Genomic DNA, 21,863 nt, shown 5'->3' with positions numbered 1-21,863 from the left:
TCCTCTGGCATACATCCAGTATCTGGATGGGTTTCAGTCCTTTGGTTCAGTTGCAAGTGAATTGGTCCAGAGGCAGGTATGTGTCTGTAGCTGAACAGGAACAAAAGACAAAATGGTTTCCCAGACCACCGCCTTATATACCCCCTGACCCTGGCCATGCTGTTTGTGAAATTTTACAGGCACCAGAATGGAGTTCAGAGTCACATGAGCCAGTCCTGGTGCCTCATCAGATATGTCAGTAGTTCTTTCCCTGGGCCCCTTGCATCTGTGAAAGTTTCGATGGGCCATCAAGCGGGCCATTGTTCTGCCGCCATCCTGTCTGGGGTGTGTCTTATACAGCACAGTTTGAAACACAGGTACATCAAATATGTCCATAACTTCCATTACAGATATAACACATGAATGTACGTATTATCATTTTACTTAGCACATTACAGCCTTTTTGACAGTATCTGACATGGCATGTCTTACATGGATTATTACGATTCTGACACACTGATGTTAACCAATATGACAAATGCGCCCCCTCCCCCTCCATCCAGCCAGCGTGACACAAGCAAATGTGCACCCAGGGAGGTCAGGTGGGTTTGTGCAACTCATGCCGAAGTCCACACCTGTGGCATCCACACTTCTCTTTTTGGTGAACAAGCTAGAGTACAGCTGGCACGGGTGTATCTCCACCAAGCTTCAAATCATACCCCTGGCTGCAGTGTAGACATACCCTAAAAATGGACAGAGTTTCACGGGAAAGCTTTCTCTCTAATCAAATCCATTTGTGTACTTCAACTCTCCCGTATTGCACAGGACAACAAGGATTGCTATATTGCCGGGACTGCTTCTCTTATCCCACCTGCTGCTATCTCCGTCTCATCTGACCCTCTCATCCTTCCCGGCTAGGGCAAAGTCATCCCCCAGGTGGGGCTGCTCACATTTCTCTCTGCCCAAGTGCAGTTCTAGACATTAGGTCTGCCAAGGTGACTGTTGGGACTACCCAGAAGTCTCCTAGTGGGAGAGCAGCAAAGGGGAGATTTCAATGACAATGGAGGAACCAGAACATGGGAAGGAAAGTGGAGCAGGGAGCAGTGGAGGGACACTATGTCAATATAAATGCTCCCGTTTCAAGGGTCACTCTCCCTTATCTGGGACTGTGTATCCCACATGAGCGCACTAGAAAGGTGTGAGTTATTTTCCTTTTTGTTATGTGTGGGATTAATAAACCCTGTCCAGCTTGTCATTTTAAAATGAAAAATGTCACCCTTATGAAACTCCCTCATGTTTGGTCTATGCAGTAGGTAACTCTGTTTAGTAGGTTACTCTCCTTGTTGTATTGTAATTATTTACAATTCTTAGATGCTTTTAACAGTTAAATCTATGCTGTTAACATGAAAATCTTCATAAATAGACTGCAGATTAGTATTCCAGCATAACATATGGACTAACATTTTCTTTGTTATATTTACTAATTAAATAGTTAAGTGACCTATACGTTATCCTAAAAACTAACTTTCAATGTCCAGACCCTTGGCTTCCTTCTACCTTGTTCTTACCCAGGACACTTGGTAACATATCTAGCAACCAAAGGCACTTAAAGAGGTTTGAGTAATTTTGGAAATGATCCTGTTTTGTTTTTTAAACACAGAGGGGCATATCATGCGCTGGAATACTGGCTCATTCCTGGAAGATCCACAAGATAAAAATAAGGTGAGGAGAATGAAAAATCATTTTTCCACCTGAATAATTTACCATTCATATGTGACACGTAGAGAAAAATGGAGTCACGTTCACTATACTGAGACTAATTTGGTCCACTTTCTTCCCTTCCACCAAGAGTACACCTATACTTCTGGTCTGAATTGTCTATTTCAGACTAAGGACAACATGAAGAACAAAGGGAAAATGTCCCTGGTATAACCCATTGTGGTCAGTGTGGTCGTCTCTAGGGATGAACTTAGCCTCGTGTCTTCATGCAGTGCTTCTATTACACACTGCCTTCAGCCTGGGATATTATAATCTCACCTCTTTTGAGTCTGAGGACAGTCTGCTTCATAAGGACACTGGTAGTAACGATGCTGGAGTGCATAGCGGACTGAAATGTGGCCAATTATGTTTTTTGTTTGCTTTCCTCCCCTTAGCAAATAAAGCAGCAGCTCTACTGGCGAGCTCACTCCACCAAAGTGGTCAGCCTATTCTATGAGGAGGAGAAAAACCTGGTGGTGACAGCCTCTGTTGATGGTTCAGTCAGGTACAGACATGGCTAATGCTTGTTACTGATTTAACATATGGACTCTCTTTTCCCAGAGCCCCCATTTTTGTCTGACTTTTATCTAGCTCAGAACTGAAATAATTTGAGATCTCTTTTGGTGAGGAAAAAATCAGTTCTGTATGAGCACAGCTTAATTTAAGATGTAATACATCCACTTTTTTCACCCAGAGGTCTCAGACACATTTTTCTTTCTTTTTTTTTTTTTTTTAAGCTTGAATTCCACCAGTCTTACAAAATGTGCAAAGATGGAAGGCCAAGTTTTCTCCCAGTTGTGTGAAACTGAGCGCATAAAGAAAAGCCTCATCATTCTGGAAATTAGCTCCTTTTTTTTTTTTTTTTAATCCCATTTTAACTTTGTGCGGGTGCTTGTCAAATTAATATGCCAGGTTATTGTGCCTATATGTGGTATCTTGCAGATTAAACCATAGGAATCTCCTGGCTAAATGCGTTATAATCCAATATGCAATTTGCTCTCAACAAAAAAGTAAATGTCAAGTTTTTTAAACAAATCAATAAAATTCAGGAAATTTGACTTAAAAAAATCTGTTTTTGTTATGGTGGCAGCATCTCACTACAAAGACAGTTTACGTTGCTTGAAGTTTGAACTCTTTATTTCCATACATCCACATTTTTAGATTTAATTTTAACATTGGCTGTGAATGTTTTGGTTTTAATTATTTTTTAAAAATAATTCTAGCATTCTTCTAAGGTTTTTCCACCCTTAATTTACTGCTAGATACTCTCAACCTTATCTCTGATATCGTCTTATGACTAGCTTACTACACTGGTCAGGGAGTTATAAAATTACATAACATTGTTTCTGTTTCTAAACATACCTGCTTTTTCCATCTCTCCTTCTGCACCTGTAGGCTCTGGCATGCATCAGATGGACACTATGTTGGTTATTTCGGACAGCGCAGGGTGTTTGAATTATCAGAATCCAGTGATTTGATATTGCCCTGTGATGTTAATGAATTTCCCATTATAATAAAAGAAGACAGCAAGTACATGGAAAAGAAGCAGAAGTTTGAATATCCTCTAGTACTGGACAGGAAGAAGTAAGTTCATAAACATGTATTTATTATATGCATTGGGCACTAATAATACATACAGCACACTTATAGAATACCTTTCACCTGAAGCTATGTACTTTGCAAACAAGCTTTACAATACTCCCTGTGAGTTAGACCATTTTACACAGGAGTAAACTAAGGTACAGTGATTAAGTGAGTTACTCAAAGTCATATAGCAAGTGTCAGAGCCAGGACTGGAGCCCTGGCATTCTAACTACTCATCCTCTGCTCTGATAATTAGATAATCACTAACATTAATCAGAATGCATGTATTTAATGAACTCTGTTAAGTTTGGGAAATTGTTTCCCTCTCACCCCTCCCTACAAACTGACTTAACTTTCTCTATAAAAATTAAAAAAATCTTTTCATGATAAAAATGTTTGAATACCTGATCTCAACCCAAAGAAGAATCCTTTTGAAAGAGTAAAACCAGCTGAATCACAGAGTAATGGGTCTGTGGGAAAAAAAACTGCATTTTCTCTGTATCTTTTGGCTGGGAGCTTCGAAGTTTGCAGAAATGTTCGTAACCACTGGTGAGGAGGTGTTACAGGTCCCTGTCTGTGCCAATCCACAGAGGATTTGAGTGTCACTGCCCCAGCTTCAGCGCTTTGGCTCAAACTGTAGCAGCTCATGCTTTTAGCTCTGCTTCAATCCCCAGTGTGTTGGCTAAGACTGGCAGTTGTAGGTGCAGACATCAGATACTGAAGCTAGAAGTTTGAAAGTTGGCACAAATGTAGCCTTTAGTGAGGAAGGCAAGCAGTCCAAGTTGGACAAAATTTACTTTTGAACGTATGCACACTTAAACAATATGTCTGGTGCACAGTACAGCATCCTGTTCACTTTTAGGTTGCTTCTTTGCCAAAGCACTTTTGAACATTGGGAATGCTTCAGTATTAATGACCATAATCATTTAAGCTGTGTGTATCCTGCTCACACTTACCAATAAGCATTATTCTTCCAAGTGCAAGTAGTCCTACTGAAATCAGTTCAATAACTCATGAATAAAGAACTATTCCTGGCCGTGTTTACAGGACTGAGTGCTTAAGCTGTGTTGAATACAGGGCACCTCAGCTGAAGAACTTCTCAGTTAAAGATGTGCTAATTAAAGCCTGCTGAGGTAAGGAAGCTTTACTTAAGGATGCCTTTCTCAAATTGGGAATGTTTGTAAAGACAACTCACGCACCAGTAAGGAAGTCCTGCTACAGTAATTTTAAAACACAGTAATAAAATAAAAAAACTGAAAGCCAGTGCAGACTAGAGAGCACAAGAACATATGGATATGACCACACTGCAAATTAAAACCCACTCCCCCGAGTCTGAGTCTGGGTCAAACAGCTCAGGCTTTCGGGGCTCAGGCTACAGAGCTAAAAATAGCACTACAGACCTTCAGGCTCAGGCCCGAGACCCCGCTCCCACTGGGTTCCAGACCCCAGGCTCCAGCCCGAACTTGAACATCTACACTACTATTTTTAGCCCCGCAAGCCCAAGTCAGTTGACCCAGGTTCTCAGACTCTGTGTTGCGGGTTTGCTTTACTGTGTAGACATACCCTAAGTTAACAGATAGCTGCCACATGCTGTGTTAGATGAGGTTAGAGTAGCCATTGGATGTAACACCATAGAGACAGAGTACACTGCAGTAATTAGATTTGTGTGAATTAACTGTTGCAAGTAAATTATTAAACAATTAGCCTATTTTTGTGCACAAATATTTCTCCCAAAGACTACTTTTGGCATGTTTTCCCCTATGCATTATAACTGAAATAGATTATGCATGGAAAGTTCAATGTAGGGGGGAGGGGCGGTTACTGCACTTTTCACTTCAACTCTTCACTACTTTGGTCTAGTTGGTCACTTAATCCCCATGTATTATTTCTGCTTTTTTATTGGATAACTACTCTTCTTCATTCATTATACTAATGTTTTAAAAGTTTCAAATAAGGAATTTAGATAAAGGTATTCATACAAGGAACAGATGTTTCTCAAATGTTCATACACATAAAAAGAGTCCAAACGTGGTTGAACCGAGCAGACGTTCAGAATTGAAATGAATGTTTGCAAACACTGGGCCAGATTCCCAGCTGGTGAAAGTAGCCAGGGCTCCACTGACTTGCTGAAGAATTTCAGTGGGTAGCATGCTGTGTAAATTTGTCTCAACTCTTCTCAGCAGTGGAACAATAGGATGTAGATCCTTAGCTAGTATAAATCAACATGGCTGCATTAATTGTAAATGGGTCTAAGCTGATGCACTAGTTGAGGATCTAGCCCTACATGTTTTCTCCTTATGACCTGGGCTGAGGCCCACGTAGTCTGGCAACCAGTTGAATCAGCAGAACAGCCTTGCCAATTTGACATGCCTAGAACTTGGCGTACTGTCACTATGTTCTAGTTGGAAAGTAATGTTGAGTCATTTTGATACAGTGAATTGAAGCTTAGCCTTGATAACTAGTGATCCTTACATAAACATTCCTACCAGCCTGACGATGGCCAACACGTATGTGAAAGAAAGTTCTTCCCATCTGGATTGGAGAAGTGTTAATTAAGTAACATTTTATGATACTTATCAAGCACCTACTTTAAATTCTGCAGGGATATAGAATGAATTATAGTTCAAAGTAATCATATTTCTAAGCTAATTAAGTGTGTGATACTGCATGTTGCTCTCTGTTTAAAGACGTCAGGTTTTTTTCCCTTCCCATCTCTTGTGAACAGGTGGAAATCACTGACCAGATCATCCTTACTTTTAAAAAAGCCTAAGCCCTTGGAAGTGGATCAGGATTTCAAGTTTTTCAAAGCCCTAGCTTCTCCTAAGGTAGGTTAAGGGACATGATCAGTTTGTATCTGTTTTATGCAATATATTGGTAGATGTTTACATTTAAAAAATAGTCCAGAACAAACGTACAGGACCTCTTCTGTAGCAAAGGATAGAGATAACTAAAGGGATTCATGCAAACCTGCTGTTGGGTTTCAATTGACATGGTTTGACACTTCCAAGTATCACGTCTGAATGAAACTCAGTTGAACTTCCCTAGTTTGTATGAAACTTAAAATTTTGCCTGGTTCTGGTGCAAACCCTAAATATCACAGATTTGCTTGAAAGGTATGTGAGAACGTTGGCAAATTTCTTGATATGGTCTTCGTTTCAAGGTTTTAATTAAATCGAAAATCTGGAGAGTCTTTTGTGTCAGTTTTCATCTAACTGTGAACATTTTGCAGAGCTCTAGCTAAGTGGAAGCGCATTAGACATGCTCCTTTGTCTGGCTTGGTACGTGGCACTTTTGGCCATGCAAGGTGTACTGGAAAGGCAAAACCAAAAAGAGCCAGCCAGTGTGTGCTAAATGGCTTTTCACTATGTGAGCTCCTCTCTACACCTCCATGAAGTGGCATTCCTGTCCTTCAGACAGAATGGGCTGACAGGAAGTCCCACCCCTGGCTTCCTCCTGCCATCCTCCTGAAATTCCTGATATTGTGTGACCCCACTTTTACAGTCAGTCATTACCTTAATGTAACAGAACTGATCATTATCTACCAGACTGTATCTGGCAGACCAAAAATCTTTCTGGTAACCATGGCAGCAGAGTGCTAGAGCCCCACACTCGCAAGGCAGGTCTTGTTCATGCTCAACTACTCCACCCTCCCTGCCCCCGGTGTAATAAGGATGGGGTGAGGGTGATAAGCTTCTTTTTGATGCTTGTCCCTTTATATTGGCAGCCAGCTCCTCCTTTCTCCTAGTCCCTGTTCACTGGGACTCTGGGAGTGGCATGTTGGCTCTTACCCCTCCTGGCACCTTAACCAACTGGAGCTCAAGGGTGTGTGGCTCACTTCAGGGTGACAGCAACCATGTGGTTTTCTGCCACTTTAACCCCAAAAGCTATCAAATACACTTCCCATTAAGCTATGTTGGTCATGGACTACAGACATCATTTTTCCCTATTGCTTGCTTTTACATCAAAGAGAATGAATGTGGCTTTTGTGTGATAGTTAAATTTTCCCTACAAAGCGGTGATTATAACCCAGATCTGCTGTACTGCAGCTTTAGGTACAGTAGAGGGGAAAGCGATGGGGGAGAGAACAAGTGAGAAAAATATACTGAGTCACACTGATGGTGTTTAAAATTAAAATATACTGTATTACTGTAGCAAACAGTGGCAGAATAGAATGTGGGACAAGTCAACAGGTGTGTGCTCTGGTGACTTCTGATTTGTGGTTTTGGCTTCTGATTTGTACTACTTAAGTTAGTAATTTTGAAATTATGACTGGGCTGAGGGTCCTTGTAAGAGGAAACTGTTCTTAAGTTATGTTGATAATGGATATGCACATCTGAAAGCATTGTCTCAACCCTTCTTATCAGCAATCTTGCTTATCCTATAGGGCAGTGGTTTTCAAACTTTTTAGACTGCATATCCCTTTCCAAATAATGTAGTCTATCACATACCTCCATGTGTGATAGGGTCATAATATTCCTATGAAAACAGGAAAAAAGGGTCCATAAAGGATAACAAGATGCACTGTCCATCATTACAGGATTTTTCTCACATACCCCCTGACGAGAGCTCACATAACTGTAGAAGTATGCGTACCCCAGTTTGAAAACCACTGCTCTGAGGATCCATGTAAATCCATGTCTGTTAGCATATTTGCATATTCTTCAAGGTATGTGAAAGTACCTAGAGGTCTGCATAGGGGCACTTTCAAATCAAATGTAAGCACCTCACTGAATTAATGTTAATTCTGTGATGCTACCAGTGCTAGAGCTCAGAAACCTAGAAATGAAACCTGAGATATAGGGTGTAGCCGGGAGGGGTGGTCCCCCTCTGAGGAGGACCCAGAGAGGGAGCCAGACCCACCCTGGCTGACAGAAGCCTGCCCCAGGGAAACACCTGACTGGAAGCCAGGGGGCGGGAGTACGTCTTTAAAGGCCCCAGGGGCCACACCTGACCGGAAGCAGGGGGGCGGAGCTAGGCCTTTAAGAGTCAGGCCGGCAAGCTCAGTTGGAGGGAGGCGGCTGAAGGGGAAGGACGCGTCTCCTCCGGAGCTCCTAGCCAAGGCCGGGCCGGGGAGCCGGGCTGAGAGGGAGTGGCCGGCCTTAAACCCAGCTTGGGGATCGGCCGAGGCCTCCCCCAGGTACCCTGCAGCCTGGGAGTTGGAGGGACCACCAGAGACCCCCTCGGCCTGGGAGCCGGAGGAAGGCCCGTCGGGGCTCCCTGAGGACTACGAGCCTGAGGAGAACCCCCTGGAGACACCCGGGCCCTGGGAGCCGGAGGTGGATCCGCCAGAGCAGTGCCGAGCCTGGGACCCCGAGGACCTACCGGCCCTGCCCGAGGCCTGGGGACCGCAGGACCTGGAGGAGCTACCCTTCGAGGATGAGCCCATGGAGCTCCCGGAGCTGCCGCCCATGGACGAGGAGGGCCTAGCAGGTCTACCGAACCCCAGCGACCCAGAGGAGGCAGGTACCGGGGGTTTCGGGGAGGAAGAAGCCCAGGGATCACCACACGTTTGTGGCTGAGTCAGGGGCAACCTGGGCGGCGTGTTGCGGCAGGAGCCCCGCTGCCCCAGTGGCAAACGCTGTTGCCACTGCCAGGGCCCTGGGCTGGGACGCAGTGGAGACGGGCGGGCCTGCGTCCCCCTCCCCCCTTCCCTATCCTCCGTGAGGAAGCCTTCCCCGCCGTGCCGTTCCCGAGAGCAGCTTGCTCACCGGTCAGCCCTGCTCGAGGGCCTGGCCATAGACTGTTTACCTCGCCAGCCCTGCTTGAGGGCCTGGCCATAGACTGCTGCCTCGCCAGCCCTGCCTGAGGGCCTGGCCGTAGACTGCTTGCCCTGAAAGGGGCACAAGACTGCTCCCGGTGGGAGGTAGCCGGGAGGGGTGGTCCCCCTCTGAGGAGGACCCAGAGAGGGGAAAACCCGGACGCTGCTCCCCGGTTCCAGGGGCACGTCCACATAGGGGAAGAAATTAATAAAGGAATTTTTTTAATTTTGAGGATGTGAATTCTCTTAAACTATAACAGTTGAATATGCACTAAAATTATCTGTCAGAAGATGCTATAAAAGACCATTAATATAAAATCTAATTAGGGATTTTCTTTCAAATGCAATTTGATTTTGCAGAAAACTCGTATTTCAGCATTTTACGAAAACCTCACAGTAGTTCATTTTTAGATACTTTTCCCTGTTGCATGGTCATAAATTGTGTTCCCAGTGGGAAATCAGTACTATATCATATAAGGCTATTGATCACCACTACTAAATACATGACATCTAATAATCTAGGTAGGTTTCAGCAGTCATATTTTTGTATGGATGAATTATCATCAAAGTACATCCACCATTTGCATAAATTTGGCCTTTCCATCAACATACAGCAGAAATGTCATTTTGTTCCACCTATGTTTTTTCCTGACAGGCAGCTGAAGAGTGAATGGGTTGCATGGTCAAAGACCGGATCTCTTGGCTGACTGCTCTGAAATGAAGCTGTCAGTTGGGTGTGGGGCCCCTGGAAATTCCCCAACCCATCATCCTCTGGTGACTGCGGTCAGAACTCAGCCCTCCTTTAGCAATACCCACCAACCAACACACACCCTTACAACTGACTTGAAAATTAATTTTTTAAAACTGAGTTTATGCCTTTGTTAGCATATTTATTTTTGTAAAGAATGCCTGAAGGACTTTGAAAAAAACATTTTTCAAACTGTCACAATATTAGGAATGGCATGTCTGTTTTTCCCATGTCTCAGGTATTCATGAAGCAATGGAGTTAAGTTAAGTTTAAATAATCTGACTAAAAGTCCTCTTTTCCCCCCACTCGTTGACTCAGCTCTCTCTACCTTGTTAGGTCAGCATTTTACTAGTTCTCCATTTGCTATGAAACAAACAACCCTATCACTCTACTTTTGGACAAAAACTTCCCAGGCCATTTTTATATATGACAAAGAAGAAAAACTGGACACCCAGTTGTAGATGTTATTTGTAGATTTTATTGTTTTCCTTTAATAATAATAATAAGATGGAGTGAATGTTACCCGTGCGGTTTCATGAAAACTCCATTAGATGTCATTTCCACTATCTTGCTCTTTGTCTATAAGGGCTTATCTTCACTATATGGCCAGGTCGATGTAAGGTATGCAAGTTACATTACGTAAGTAACATAACTGAAGTCGACATACTTTACATCAAGTAGCCACATTCTCTTCACTATGCTATGTCAACAGGAGATGCTCTCCCATCAACATAGCTTATACTTCTCATTCCAGTAGAGTACCGGAGTCGATGGGAGAGTGCTCGGCAATCGACTGAGCGTGTCTTCACCAGACTGCTCAGTTGATGCTGCTGCATCTATGGCTGCAGCACCGACGGAACAGAGTAGTGAAGATAAGCCCTAAGTGGAAATATGTTGACTCCGTTTTCTATTTTTAAGGTTAATAGACAACCTTTGGAAAGTTTCAAGTCAGCAAACAAAGAGACTGGTGTTGTGTTTGGCTCTATACCTATATACAGGGTAGGTTCAAATTAATCTGCTTTTAAACCTCAAGCATTGTCATTGATATATCAAAAACTGTTAACATTAGAAAAAATTTTAAATCACATACCCTGTGACTTGCTATTATAAACTGTCTGCTTCTCAATTTAATTTCTTTTGACTTGGCTTGAATTACTCCCTATCCATCTCCATTCAACGGTAGTTAGCCTGATAACAGGGTGCCTCCTGTGAAGACTGATCAAAAGAGCATTCTGCAAGGTGAGTCTTTTTCAGCCTTGTACTTCTCCTATCAAAGCTCACAACTTTGAATTTATGCTCAATCTCTTTTCTTTCAATTAGCCCAATGACTAATGCTTCTATTTTCACAAGGTGTTGGGCAATATATGCTAATACCACATCCCACTGAGCATACAAATGCTAAAACTGCATGGGACTTTTCATTCCCAATTAAATGGCTTAATATTTATATAAACAACTGCATTTAGAGATATAGGCCCAAATTCTGCTCTCAGTCACACAGCTGCACATCTGTCCTCCCACTGATGGAAGAGAATTCTGATAGCTGGTAAAGAGCATTCAGATGATCTGGAGCACATGACATTCTTCTGCTTCCAGCTAATATGTTTTGGAAATTTGCATCCTGCTTTCTCACAGAAAAAGAAAATAAAATACAAGGGGGGAACTGATTCTGAACTCCCCTTTTTCTGTATTGGGAGCAATTGAACTGAAGTCAAGGGAGATAAATTTGATTTTTACAAGAGTCAGAAATCAGAATCAGAGATTATTGGTTTAGTGAGCTCAGAGTCTCAAACACTATTACACAGGCTGTTAGTAATCAATACAAACTGGTGTGCTCATTGGCACTGTAATTTCACTGCTCTAAATTACTTTTCAAAGGTTATCAGTCTAACAAGTCTGAGACCTCTTCACCAGTTGGGGTCAAAAGAGACTCAAGACTCAGTTGACACTATCTACAAAAGGAGTAAGCATCATGGACTTTATGAGGTAAGTGGATTGGCAATTTCTTCATTTTAGCCCCGGAATGTTTGCCCATTCTTACCATTATATAAATTCCTTTCCTCTTTCCATCTGGTTGACATGAATACACAGGAATCAAATATTTGCTACTTGAAACTAGAAGTCTGACCATGATCAATACAAGCTTGTCCAAAGGGTAAGGGCAATCACATCTGGGGACTTGTGTTAGACCCATCTATCTCAGAAATATTTAATGTAACATCCCATCATCTCCAGTTGTGATCCATAATGCCATGCCAAGCTGCATCCTGTCTGATCTGATATCACCTCCATAAGAAACAATCAGATTACCTAACAAAGCAAAAATGAATGAGTGCAAGCAAATGAGAGAGAAGATAAAAAAGCTTTAAGAGGTAAAGGCAAATAATTTAGCATACATATTGCAAATCAGGTCCACAAAAGGTAATCGGTTGCTACTGGCGGTACCATGTATGCCGGCTGGACAACAGATATTTCTCCTTCTGTATAGTGATAAGCCTAAACCAGAACCCTCAAATCTGCACTCTCAAGTGGTTCATATTCAAATGTAAGAATGGATTTGGATCCATGCAGTTTCAGATCTGTACTGAATTGCAAAATGACCAAGAAGGGCAAGTTTTCATTTGCTGTTTGAGATGCTGCTCAAAGTGGCAGAAATTATGGGATCGCCCAATGTCTCTTAATATTTATATTTAGAGAGAGATAAGCTGTTTAGCAATGTTAATGTTTATCTAAAAACTACTTTTTCTCACAGAAGGACCAAACCTGGAACAACTTCTCCTTCCCCCTGCTCTATGACTCTGATCAAACTAGCATACTAAAAATGGAAGTGCAGCCACAACAAAGAGAGCAGCAGCAGGGGTTAGATACCTCGAGTACATATCTAGGGTTTCAGATGCGATTGTACCTGGGTTGTTAGCCTATCCCGCTGCTTGCGCCACTGTGACTACATTTCTATTTTTAACACACAAGTTCGATCAGAGGTAGCAGAGGCATATCTACCCCAACTGGAAATTACACCACCAGCTCCAGTGTAGACATACCCTATGATTGGCAGGACTTGGCCTTTCCTATTCTGTTTCCCTAAAGCCGCCTCTTCCTAGAGGAGACAACTTTGGAAATTACGGGAGGTTAATCCCCCTGAGTTTATGGCCCTCTCTGGGTTTCCATTCTGAGTGAGGTAGTCCGGGTCCAGTCTTTTAACACTCAGCATATGAAACTCCAGCTGAAATCAGTGGGAGTTCTGCATATGAGAGTTTGCAAGAATTGGCACATAATGTACATATCAGTAAGCTTTTGGGACCAATTCTAATGACATTCAAGTAAATGACAACACTTCTCTTAAGTTAATCAGGAGCAGGATCCAGGACTATTATCACGTATGAGATATTTATAATGATAAAGCTGCATATGTTAAACTTTTTGGTGGCACCCTGGAGATGTCATGGAGCTATGGGTTATAATACAGTAGACGCTTATTAGTAGCAACATATTGCTGCCCTTTTGTTACGTTGCTTCTAAGCGGCTATTGCTGTTATGAGGATTGTCATCAATTCACAGGAGGGGAAGTGTTCCCAGAGGAAATGTTGCTCGTAAGCGGTAGTTGCTCTTACAAGGTGTTGCTGCAAACAAGCATCTACTGCAGTGTAAATAGCACAGAAAATTAAGCTGAACAGTTACTGAGATAAACATCATATATCCTAGAAAAGACAATGTAAAAATATTCAAAAGGAAATCTAACTCTTACTTTTTTCCTCCTAAGTCAGAGTAGTGAAGTTTCAAACAGTCATTTTAAAATGATCTTTTCTACTATGTCTGATTATTATTTTCTCAATCAGAAAAATTTCTAGTATAGAACTGTATAGAACTGACCCAGCATGTACACTAGCAAGAGTTAACATATGTAACTAAATGCTCTGCTCTGTCTTACAGCAATCACGTTTATCCAAGAGAAGAAGTGCAAAAAATAGCCAGGCTACAGTGGCAAATGTTGTTCAGTCCTTTGTCGCCCCCGCTTCCTTCCCAGGTGCAAAACACTAGAAACTGCCACTGCTGTTATCAAAAATAAACCCCTGATATCACTGCAAACCACATGTAGTCAAAGTAATCATTACTGGTAAGCAGACCAGCACAGCCTCTGTGAACATCTTTATTTTCAATGTTCCAGCAATATTGTGTTAATTCATATATCAGTAGCGTCTGTATCCTGGAAATCCACTGTTTTCCAGCCACAGATGATGGTGGGAAACACTCATTAGAGTAAATTACACTAGCAACTTGCCACTGCACAGAGTGATCAAAAATAGTTCATTGTTTTTGTGATCTCGGTCATTTGCGAACAGGTGACAAATGTGATTTTTTTTTTAAAGTGCATGTGTGTCTGAGTGTTCTGCATTATTATATATTTGTATTATGATCATGCCTGTGTGTGTGCATGTATGTATCTTCTGAGGCTTTTTTAAACCATGTACTCTTAAGAAAATGTGGTGCACTCTTATTTTAAGAACACCATCCTGTGGTGCTTATTGAGGGAAAACTCCCATTGACTTAAAAGTCTTCTCTGAGTTAGGAGTGCAGGGGTGAGAACCAAAAGTTGAATAAAATTAGCTATCACAGTAGACTCTCACTTAACTTTCATTTTGCTCTTTTGCAAATCCAGCAACTGACACACATCTATCTCTCTCACTACTTCTTCTCAGCAAAGACTTAATGGAAATATCTGATCTAAATACAGCACTTTGTAAAATTTCCTTTCTAAAATATCCTGTCCTGCAGAACATTACTAGGACTTCATCAGCTATTGTCATGGTGGTTTGTGTGCTAACTGGCAACATGTTTTGTTCCTGCAATTAGTGTGGCTTGTTGTACAGAAATTGAGCATAAAAGAAAATAAAACTGGGGAAAGATTAGACAGGTGCCACAACTGAATTTATCAATTAAATTGTGTGAAGAATTCAACTGAAGGGTTAACCAGCTGTGTCCAGTACTGCTGGTAATTTATAATTTAATATTTGTATTCTGACAGTGCCCATAACACACTAGCCACTTTTCAAAACTATTTTCCTACTCCATGATTTACTAATGAGCTTCTGCCCTGAGCACTGGTGCACCAATGCTTTCCTTTTCATGTTCATTCACCTGTGCTTACTGCAGCTCCTAATGGAGCTTGGGCCAACCTTGAATCTCGGCAGTGTGTGTGCCTGTGCAGTGTCCTCTCTACTTTGGAAGTGTATATCTAAGGGGCTGGCCTTATCTGGCCATCCTCCAGATACTGACACTTCCACAATATGATTCTGGGGAATGTCGTACAAAGATGAGCTGGCTACTTCACCGTGAGGTTCTTGGGGAAGAATAGTGAAGGGGTAGTGAGGGAAGGCCCCCAGAGAAGGATGAGTAAATTGAGGGGAACACAGTATAGGGAATGAAAGAGAAGGGGGGTGAAAGGAGATAGGAAAACAATTATTTTAAAAGATTAACTTGAGGGCAAACAGCGACAAGAGTATCAAAGAAGATAATGAATGGAAGAAGGGGAAGAGAAGAGAGGACAATTGGGGAGGTTTTTCATTGTTTCATAGAAAGTTTAATGCTAAAGAGTAACAATAAAACAAGTTTGATTTCCGTATATATTATACATTGTGTTGCCAGACAATGTACTATATTTATTATGCTTTGTGCTACCTGGAAAGCAATTGAACTCAGAAAGGTTCATAAAGAGATAGTTAAGAGTCAAGAAAAGAAGGGTTAAGAGCTATGAGACTCTTAACTGAACTGAGAGAAGGTCCTGGATTAGCCGTTCTCCTTTGGAATAAGACTATCCCTATAGATTGGCAGCTAGGGAATGCTCAGCCCACCATGGGGTGTCTTTATACATGTTGCCCATTTGCATAGTTGGATACTGAATGTTTGTTCTGTGCATGTTGATCGCGTCTAGTCCTCAAGGCTGGGAGAGTCTAAGTGAACCATGTTGTATAACATCTGTTTTCATCTGCATAGTTTAAGAATGAAGTACAAGAAGATAAATTCTAGCCCCATCTACCAGATAATTTGCTTACTGGGTCTTGGTAAAGACAGGACAGGCTACCATCCTAATGGACTTTCCAAACCGTGGCTTCATCAAGGAACTTACCTTTTTAGTTTGCATAGTGCACAGATTTGTTTTTTTTTCAGATCTAGAGGAATCAAACTAGAAAAGCAAAAGGAGGGAGCCCTAGATTGCAGGAAAATCCTGGTTGATGGCTGCTTATTATCCTGTTTGTAAATGCAAGTGAGGAAAATGAACCCAACATCTGCACGGTCTCAACCAAGATACAAAAAGCAAAGTAGACACACAGGGGCAATAATGTTCCTTACTGAATGTTTTTTTTTTTTTTTTTTGTGATCAATAAAACATAATTCCCAATTTGCCACCAAATTCAGTGCTGCTCTGCTGCAATACTTAGGATGCCTTGCAAAATGATACATAGGGCCTTGCCTATATCTGTATGTGATCTTTAATTTTCCCTAGGAAAATTCTATATCATTAATATGTTGTAGAATTTATATACATGGCAATCTATTTTAGGGACTTGTATGGCCCCTCTCAGTGTAGCATCTAGGCGCATCACATTCTTTAATGTATTTATCCTCACAACACCCTGGTGAGGTAGAGAAGTACTATTGTCCCCATTTTTCAGATGGGGAACTGAGGCACAGAGGGCTAGAATCACAAAGGAATTTAGGTGCCTAGAAAATCACGGGGATTCACAAAACCAGAATTCAGTGCCTAGGTTCCTTACACAATGAATGGGGAGAGATGGGCATCTCAGAATGAAATTCAGAAAAGCCATCATGGTAGGAGGGGAGCTGCCTAGGCTAGTCCATGATGCATCTTATAAATTAAACTAATACATCACAAAATTATAACTTGCATTGTCAAACTATGGTTTTATTCCACAATGTTCCTTATACAAATGTGTCTGAACCTAGCTCTGCTATGATTTTTTCTAGTCCTGAAATAAATCTCACCATCACAATTAGTCTGTAGTAAAGGTAACATCCCATCAGAATTCAAGATATAACATATCCAGACTGATTGCCTTTTTGGATTGAATTATATTCTAACTGCTTTCCTCTGGGTTGATTTGCTTTTCAAGGTGGAGTGCCTCCACCTACATGAGTCGAATTCTATTAAACTCTTTGCTTTATTTTATATTCTTCCTTGGCAGCTGAGCTTTTAAACATGTCAAATATTGTCTCTGCATAGATCAGTCTTCCTTCACTGACATTCCCAACCTGACCAATTCCAACATTGTACGCACTTTTCCCCATAAAGGTAGGGGTTTGGCAGTTTATGACATCTAAACAAAGAAATGCACTTCCCATCAGTGAGTCTCCATGTCAATCAGTGTGGTATGTCAAATCACAAATAGTTTCATCCTGATTGTGTATTCTTGTCCAGAGAGTCTCTGTCTCTCTCACAAACCATATCGCCTTGAAAAAGAAAATTTTTGAAGAGAACTGCCTTGGAAGAGGGACTGAAATGTTACTCAAATATTCTGCCATCCATCAACTTCGGGAATAGGGAAATAGCCTGATAATGCGCTCCTACTGACAGGGGATATGGAGCTAAGGTCCCCTGCTGCTCGCTACTTTGCTCCTCTTCCAGTGGCTGCATTCCCCAAAACCTGCCTCCATTGGCTGCTGCATCTGGGCAACCTGACATCAATAGTCTCAGAAGAGGTAGGCTGTACACTTTCTGTTACTGCACACAAGGCCCCATGCTGCTCTGTAGTATTAGTGCTGGAGGGTGTGACTATAGGATTGGGAATTGAGGCTGATGCTGCAGGGTCATTGTTAGAAGTAGAGTCCTCGGGGCTAGCTGTGGGGTTAATGCAAGGATTATGGGTTGGATCTGGATTTCTGCTTCATTCTATTGTGAAGTTTTTGGGAAGAGAGATGGAATGACTTCACTAATCCACCTACTGGTGTCTACTAGCACATCCTGGGGGTTTGGCGGAGAGAGATTGGGGATAGAAAGTTATCTGTCTCTGACCTCTGACCACAAAGAACGCTCTACACTCTGCAATCATCCTTTGAGACGCTGCCATGAGCAACAGTATGTGGTGCATCCCTCCCTCTAACTGCTCTTATGCTGTTCACAGAACAAGCATGAGCAAATGCCAGGGCACAGTGGGACAGTGCTAGTTACTCCCGAGTCTCTTCAGAATGACCGTGTTGGGGTTGCAGCATATGGCTACAGTGGTGTGAGGAAGCTTATATCACGGCTATACTTGTTCTACAGCCAAAGAGAGGATTTTGCTATTGCAGGCTGCCAATTCCGTGCTTCCAACAAAAACTAAATTCTCTTTTTAAAGGTATCAATACACATTTCAAATCAGGAGATTATTTTAGCCATGGCTCCTGTTCAACTACAACTTCTGTCATCAGAGGTCAGAGCCAAACACAGCTCTGGTGTAAGGCCTAGCTTCCCATTGACCTTCATGTGAGTTGCACTTGCGTGTTTGAATCCGGTCTTTTGAAGTTTAAGAAGACAAGCTTAGGGTCAGATCTATTTTAGCTTCAGATAAGTGCAGTTTTTACAGGGAAAGTTGGCTTCCTGCTCTTTCTGTAGTGAATACCAATCCTATTAAGCCTATTTTAAGAAGGATATTTTAAATCTCTGTATATTTTTTGGTCATGATGAATTACAGACTGAAGTTCATGGAGCAAGCCATTCAAGTCAGAAAGCCTTTTCATGCAGAAAAAATTATTAGTGTGTGGAATCAACTGCCAGATTCTGAAGCAGACATAAGAGGCTAGAGGAAAAATGATAAATAGGCTAAGATAATGGGAAATGGGTTGATCTGATGCTATCTGGGTTTATAAGGTCAGGACATGATGGAGCATGTGCTCTTCCTTTGGCTGCCTCTGCCTACGCATTCTTTATGACTAAAATCCTAAAAAACGTCAGTCCATTATTTTCAGCTGACCCAGAAATAGAAATTCATGTATATGTTAATTAGAGATCATTTAAAAAAAGAAAACACTAAGGATTCGTTTGTTAATGCCATCTGGCTCATTCCCCAGGGCTGCTGACCAATAATTGAAACAGCTCAGTAATACAAAAAATTCTATGTCAGGATGACACTATTACCATAACTAGCCCCTGAATAAAATTCCTCAGTCCCACGAAGAGTTCCTTTTTTGAAGATCAGATTCCTACTAGTATGTCCCACTAAATAAATCACCCTACTGCTTAGGTAGGTTTGGCTATATGAGCATGGGAGTGGTGTTGAGGGAAAGCTTTCCTCAGATCACTGTGCTTTACCTCCCCTACATTCAGATGTACAGGACAGATGCTGACCTTAAGTACATTGGCGTAAATCTGTGGAATTTACTCTGGATTTAAATCAATATAATTGAGATCAGTTGGCCCTTAATGGTTTTAATTTGCTTTACTGTATATATTACAAACCATATCTACAGAATCTTAGGCATATTTAAAGAAAGGTTAATGAAGCTTTCAAGATGTGTACATGCCCCACTGAGTAACAGTCCCTCTTTCCCCTCTTCCCCCCACCTTTTCTATTTATGAACCTCACTGTTCTGTCAATTTTAATTTGTAAGTTCTCTGGGGCAGGGACTATATTTGAATTTGTTTTGTGAGGTGTGTAGCATATTTTTGGGTGCTCAAAACTAATTGGTTTATTCACGTGGCTGTTTGAAACTGAGTGTGATAGCTGAAGATGACAGATTAGAGAGCAACTCTATTATCAATCTATAGTTGATTTTGTGTTAATTAAATGTTTTACCCACGCCATTACAGGATGAGCGTAAGCCTACTAAATAGCTTTCCTGTCCTCAGATGATTGGATGCTGAAGCTTTCTTCTAAAATTGATAACTCAGTGGCTAGTGTTGAGAGAGTTAAAAACTATTAATATATATATATATATATATATATATATATATATATATATACACACTCTTAAAAATAAAAATTCCAGCCTCCTTTATTTTCCTGTGGCACAATGTTAAAATGTTTTATGCTAAAAGAACTTTTCTTGTGTTATATCCTCTTTCTATCCAAAAAGCAAGCCCAACTCTTTTCTGGCATCAGAAATAATATCTTACATTAATATAGCACCTTTCATTTTAAAGTGCTTTATAAGTTGCACAGAGTTCACTACCTTTGGCACTGAAATGCAGCACCTTTTTAACAACAACACTACAAAATGGCAAGGGCTGTATTGTTTAATAATCTCCACTAAAATCAGTGGGAATTTCTGCTTAAAACATAATGACACAATATGGGCCCTAAATGATGACTAACATATTTAAAGACATGGGCAAATTAGAACTGGTCAAAGTAAATATGGTCTAGGATCCCAGATTAAACATTCATTGCCTGAAGGTACTTAATCAGAAGTGGACAAGACACTAGGTTTTTTGGTCAAGGTATAAGATTAATAGATTTTAAGGCCAGAAAGAAACAGTATGATCCTCTAGTCTGACCCTCTGCGTGACCCAGACCAAGTAATCTCACCCAGTAATTTCTGTTTGAGCTATAGTCTTATCTTTTAGAAAGACATCCAGTCTTGTTTACAGACTTCAGGTGATGGAGGATCCACTATATCCCTTGGTAAGTAGTTCCAATGGTTAATTACTCTCCCTGTTAAAAAATGCATGCCTCATTTCTAGTATGAATTTGCCTAGCTTCAGCTTCCAACAAGCTTCTTTTCCTGCTCGACTGAAGAGGGATCCACTCAGAAATCTCTTCGCCATGCAGATACCTGTATAGTGTGATCAGAACACCTCTCCTTATAAGACACGTTTACCAAACCTTTCATCATTTTATAGCACAATCTCACTAATGCTGCATGCAGAGGTAATACCACATCCCTACTCCTGTTTGGTATTCCCTGCTTACACATCTCTGAGGATGGCATTCACCCTATGTTCAATTGGCTGTCTACCATGATGACTCCGAAGGCCTCTTCACTGTCACTGCATTCCAGAATAGTCCTCCATTTTAGGAGTGAATGCTCCATTCTTTGTTTCTAGATGTATGACTTTTCATTTGTCTGTACTAAAATGCATATAGTTCAAATGAGTCTACCTTACGAAGTGATGAAGGTTTGTCCCTTTTCCAACAAAGATTTTATATTTTCTTCCAGATCATTAATGAAGATATTGAATAGCACTGGGCTGAGAACAGATCCCTGCAGTACCATATTAGAAACACCCCATTGGATGGAGAGTCCCAATTTACAATTACTTTTTGTGATTTCTCAATTAATCAGTTTTTAATCCATTTAATGTGGGCTACAGTGATTTTGTGTAGTGCTAGTTTTCTGATTAGAATGTTATGCAGGACTAAGTCGAATGCCTTACAGAATTGTTATGTCAACAGTTACCTTTATCAACCAAACTTGTAACCTCATAAAAAACAGTATCAAGGTTGTTTGAGACCTATGTCAAACCATGTTGGTTGACATTAAATATGCTACAATTTCTTAATTATTTACTAATTGAGTTATATATCAGCCTTTGCATGATTTTGTCCAGAACTGATGACCCTCTCACCAGCGTGTAGTTTTCTGGGTCATCCCTTTTACAATTTTAAGATATTGGCACAACATTAGCTTTTTCCCAGTCCTCTGGAACTTCCTCCATGTTCTAAGATATGGTAAAAATTAATATTCATGGTTCAGAGGCTTCCTTGGCCAATTCTTGTAATACTTTTGAGTGCAAGTTGTCCAGCCCTAGCTATTTAACACTGTTTAACTATTTTAACACCATTCTTATTTACTGATGGAATTAAAGTATTCTGTTTTGTAAAATATGACTGTATCATCCTGCTTCTTTCCAAATACAGAATGGAAATATTTACTGAATACATCTGTCTTATGATTGGCAATTTTACTATCTTTATCTAGTATCCGAACTGTACCACTGCCTGGATTTCATTTGTTCCTGATTTAAGGAATTTCTTCTTAGTGTCCTTATTCTTACTGGCCATAGACTTTTTTCATTGGTGCTTTTAGCTGACATTATTATCT

General features: G+C 41.1%; 1 protein-coding gene across 1 annotated transcript in view; it reads left to right on the top strand.

The window, feature by feature from the left end:
* WDR64 (WD repeat domain 64) overlaps positions 1–14,445 on the top strand; it is a 119,689-nt gene extending 105,244 nt beyond the window's left edge. Inside the window, exons 22-28 of the mRNA XM_067535893.1 lie at positions 1,640–1,701; positions 2,133–2,242; positions 3,133–3,321; positions 6,047–6,146; positions 10,746–10,826; positions 11,706–11,813; positions 13,758–14,445. Of these exons, the coding sequence (XP_067391994.1) occupies positions 1,640–1,701; positions 2,133–2,242; positions 3,133–3,321; positions 6,047–6,146; positions 10,746–10,826; positions 11,706–11,813; positions 13,758–13,865 (758 nt within the window). The 3' untranslated portion in view covers positions 13,866–14,445. The remainder of the gene's footprint in view (positions 1–1,639; positions 1,702–2,132; positions 2,243–3,132; positions 3,322–6,046; positions 6,147–10,745; positions 10,827–11,705; positions 11,814–13,757) is intronic.
* Positions 14,446–21,863: the final 7,418 nt, after the last annotated feature.

The sequence above is a fragment of the Emydura macquarii genome, unplaced genomic scaffold, assembly GCF_026122565.2.
Source record: "Emydura macquarii macquarii isolate MOO-44397 ecotype Brisbane River unplaced genomic scaffold, CSIRO-AGI_Emac_v2 contig_3517, whole genome shotgun sequence".
Classification (NCBI taxonomy): domain Eukaryota; kingdom Metazoa; phylum Chordata; order Testudines; family Chelidae; genus Emydura; species Emydura macquarii.
Note: the sequence above shows the minus strand (reverse complement) of the source record. Positions and strands in the feature narration are given on the sequence as shown.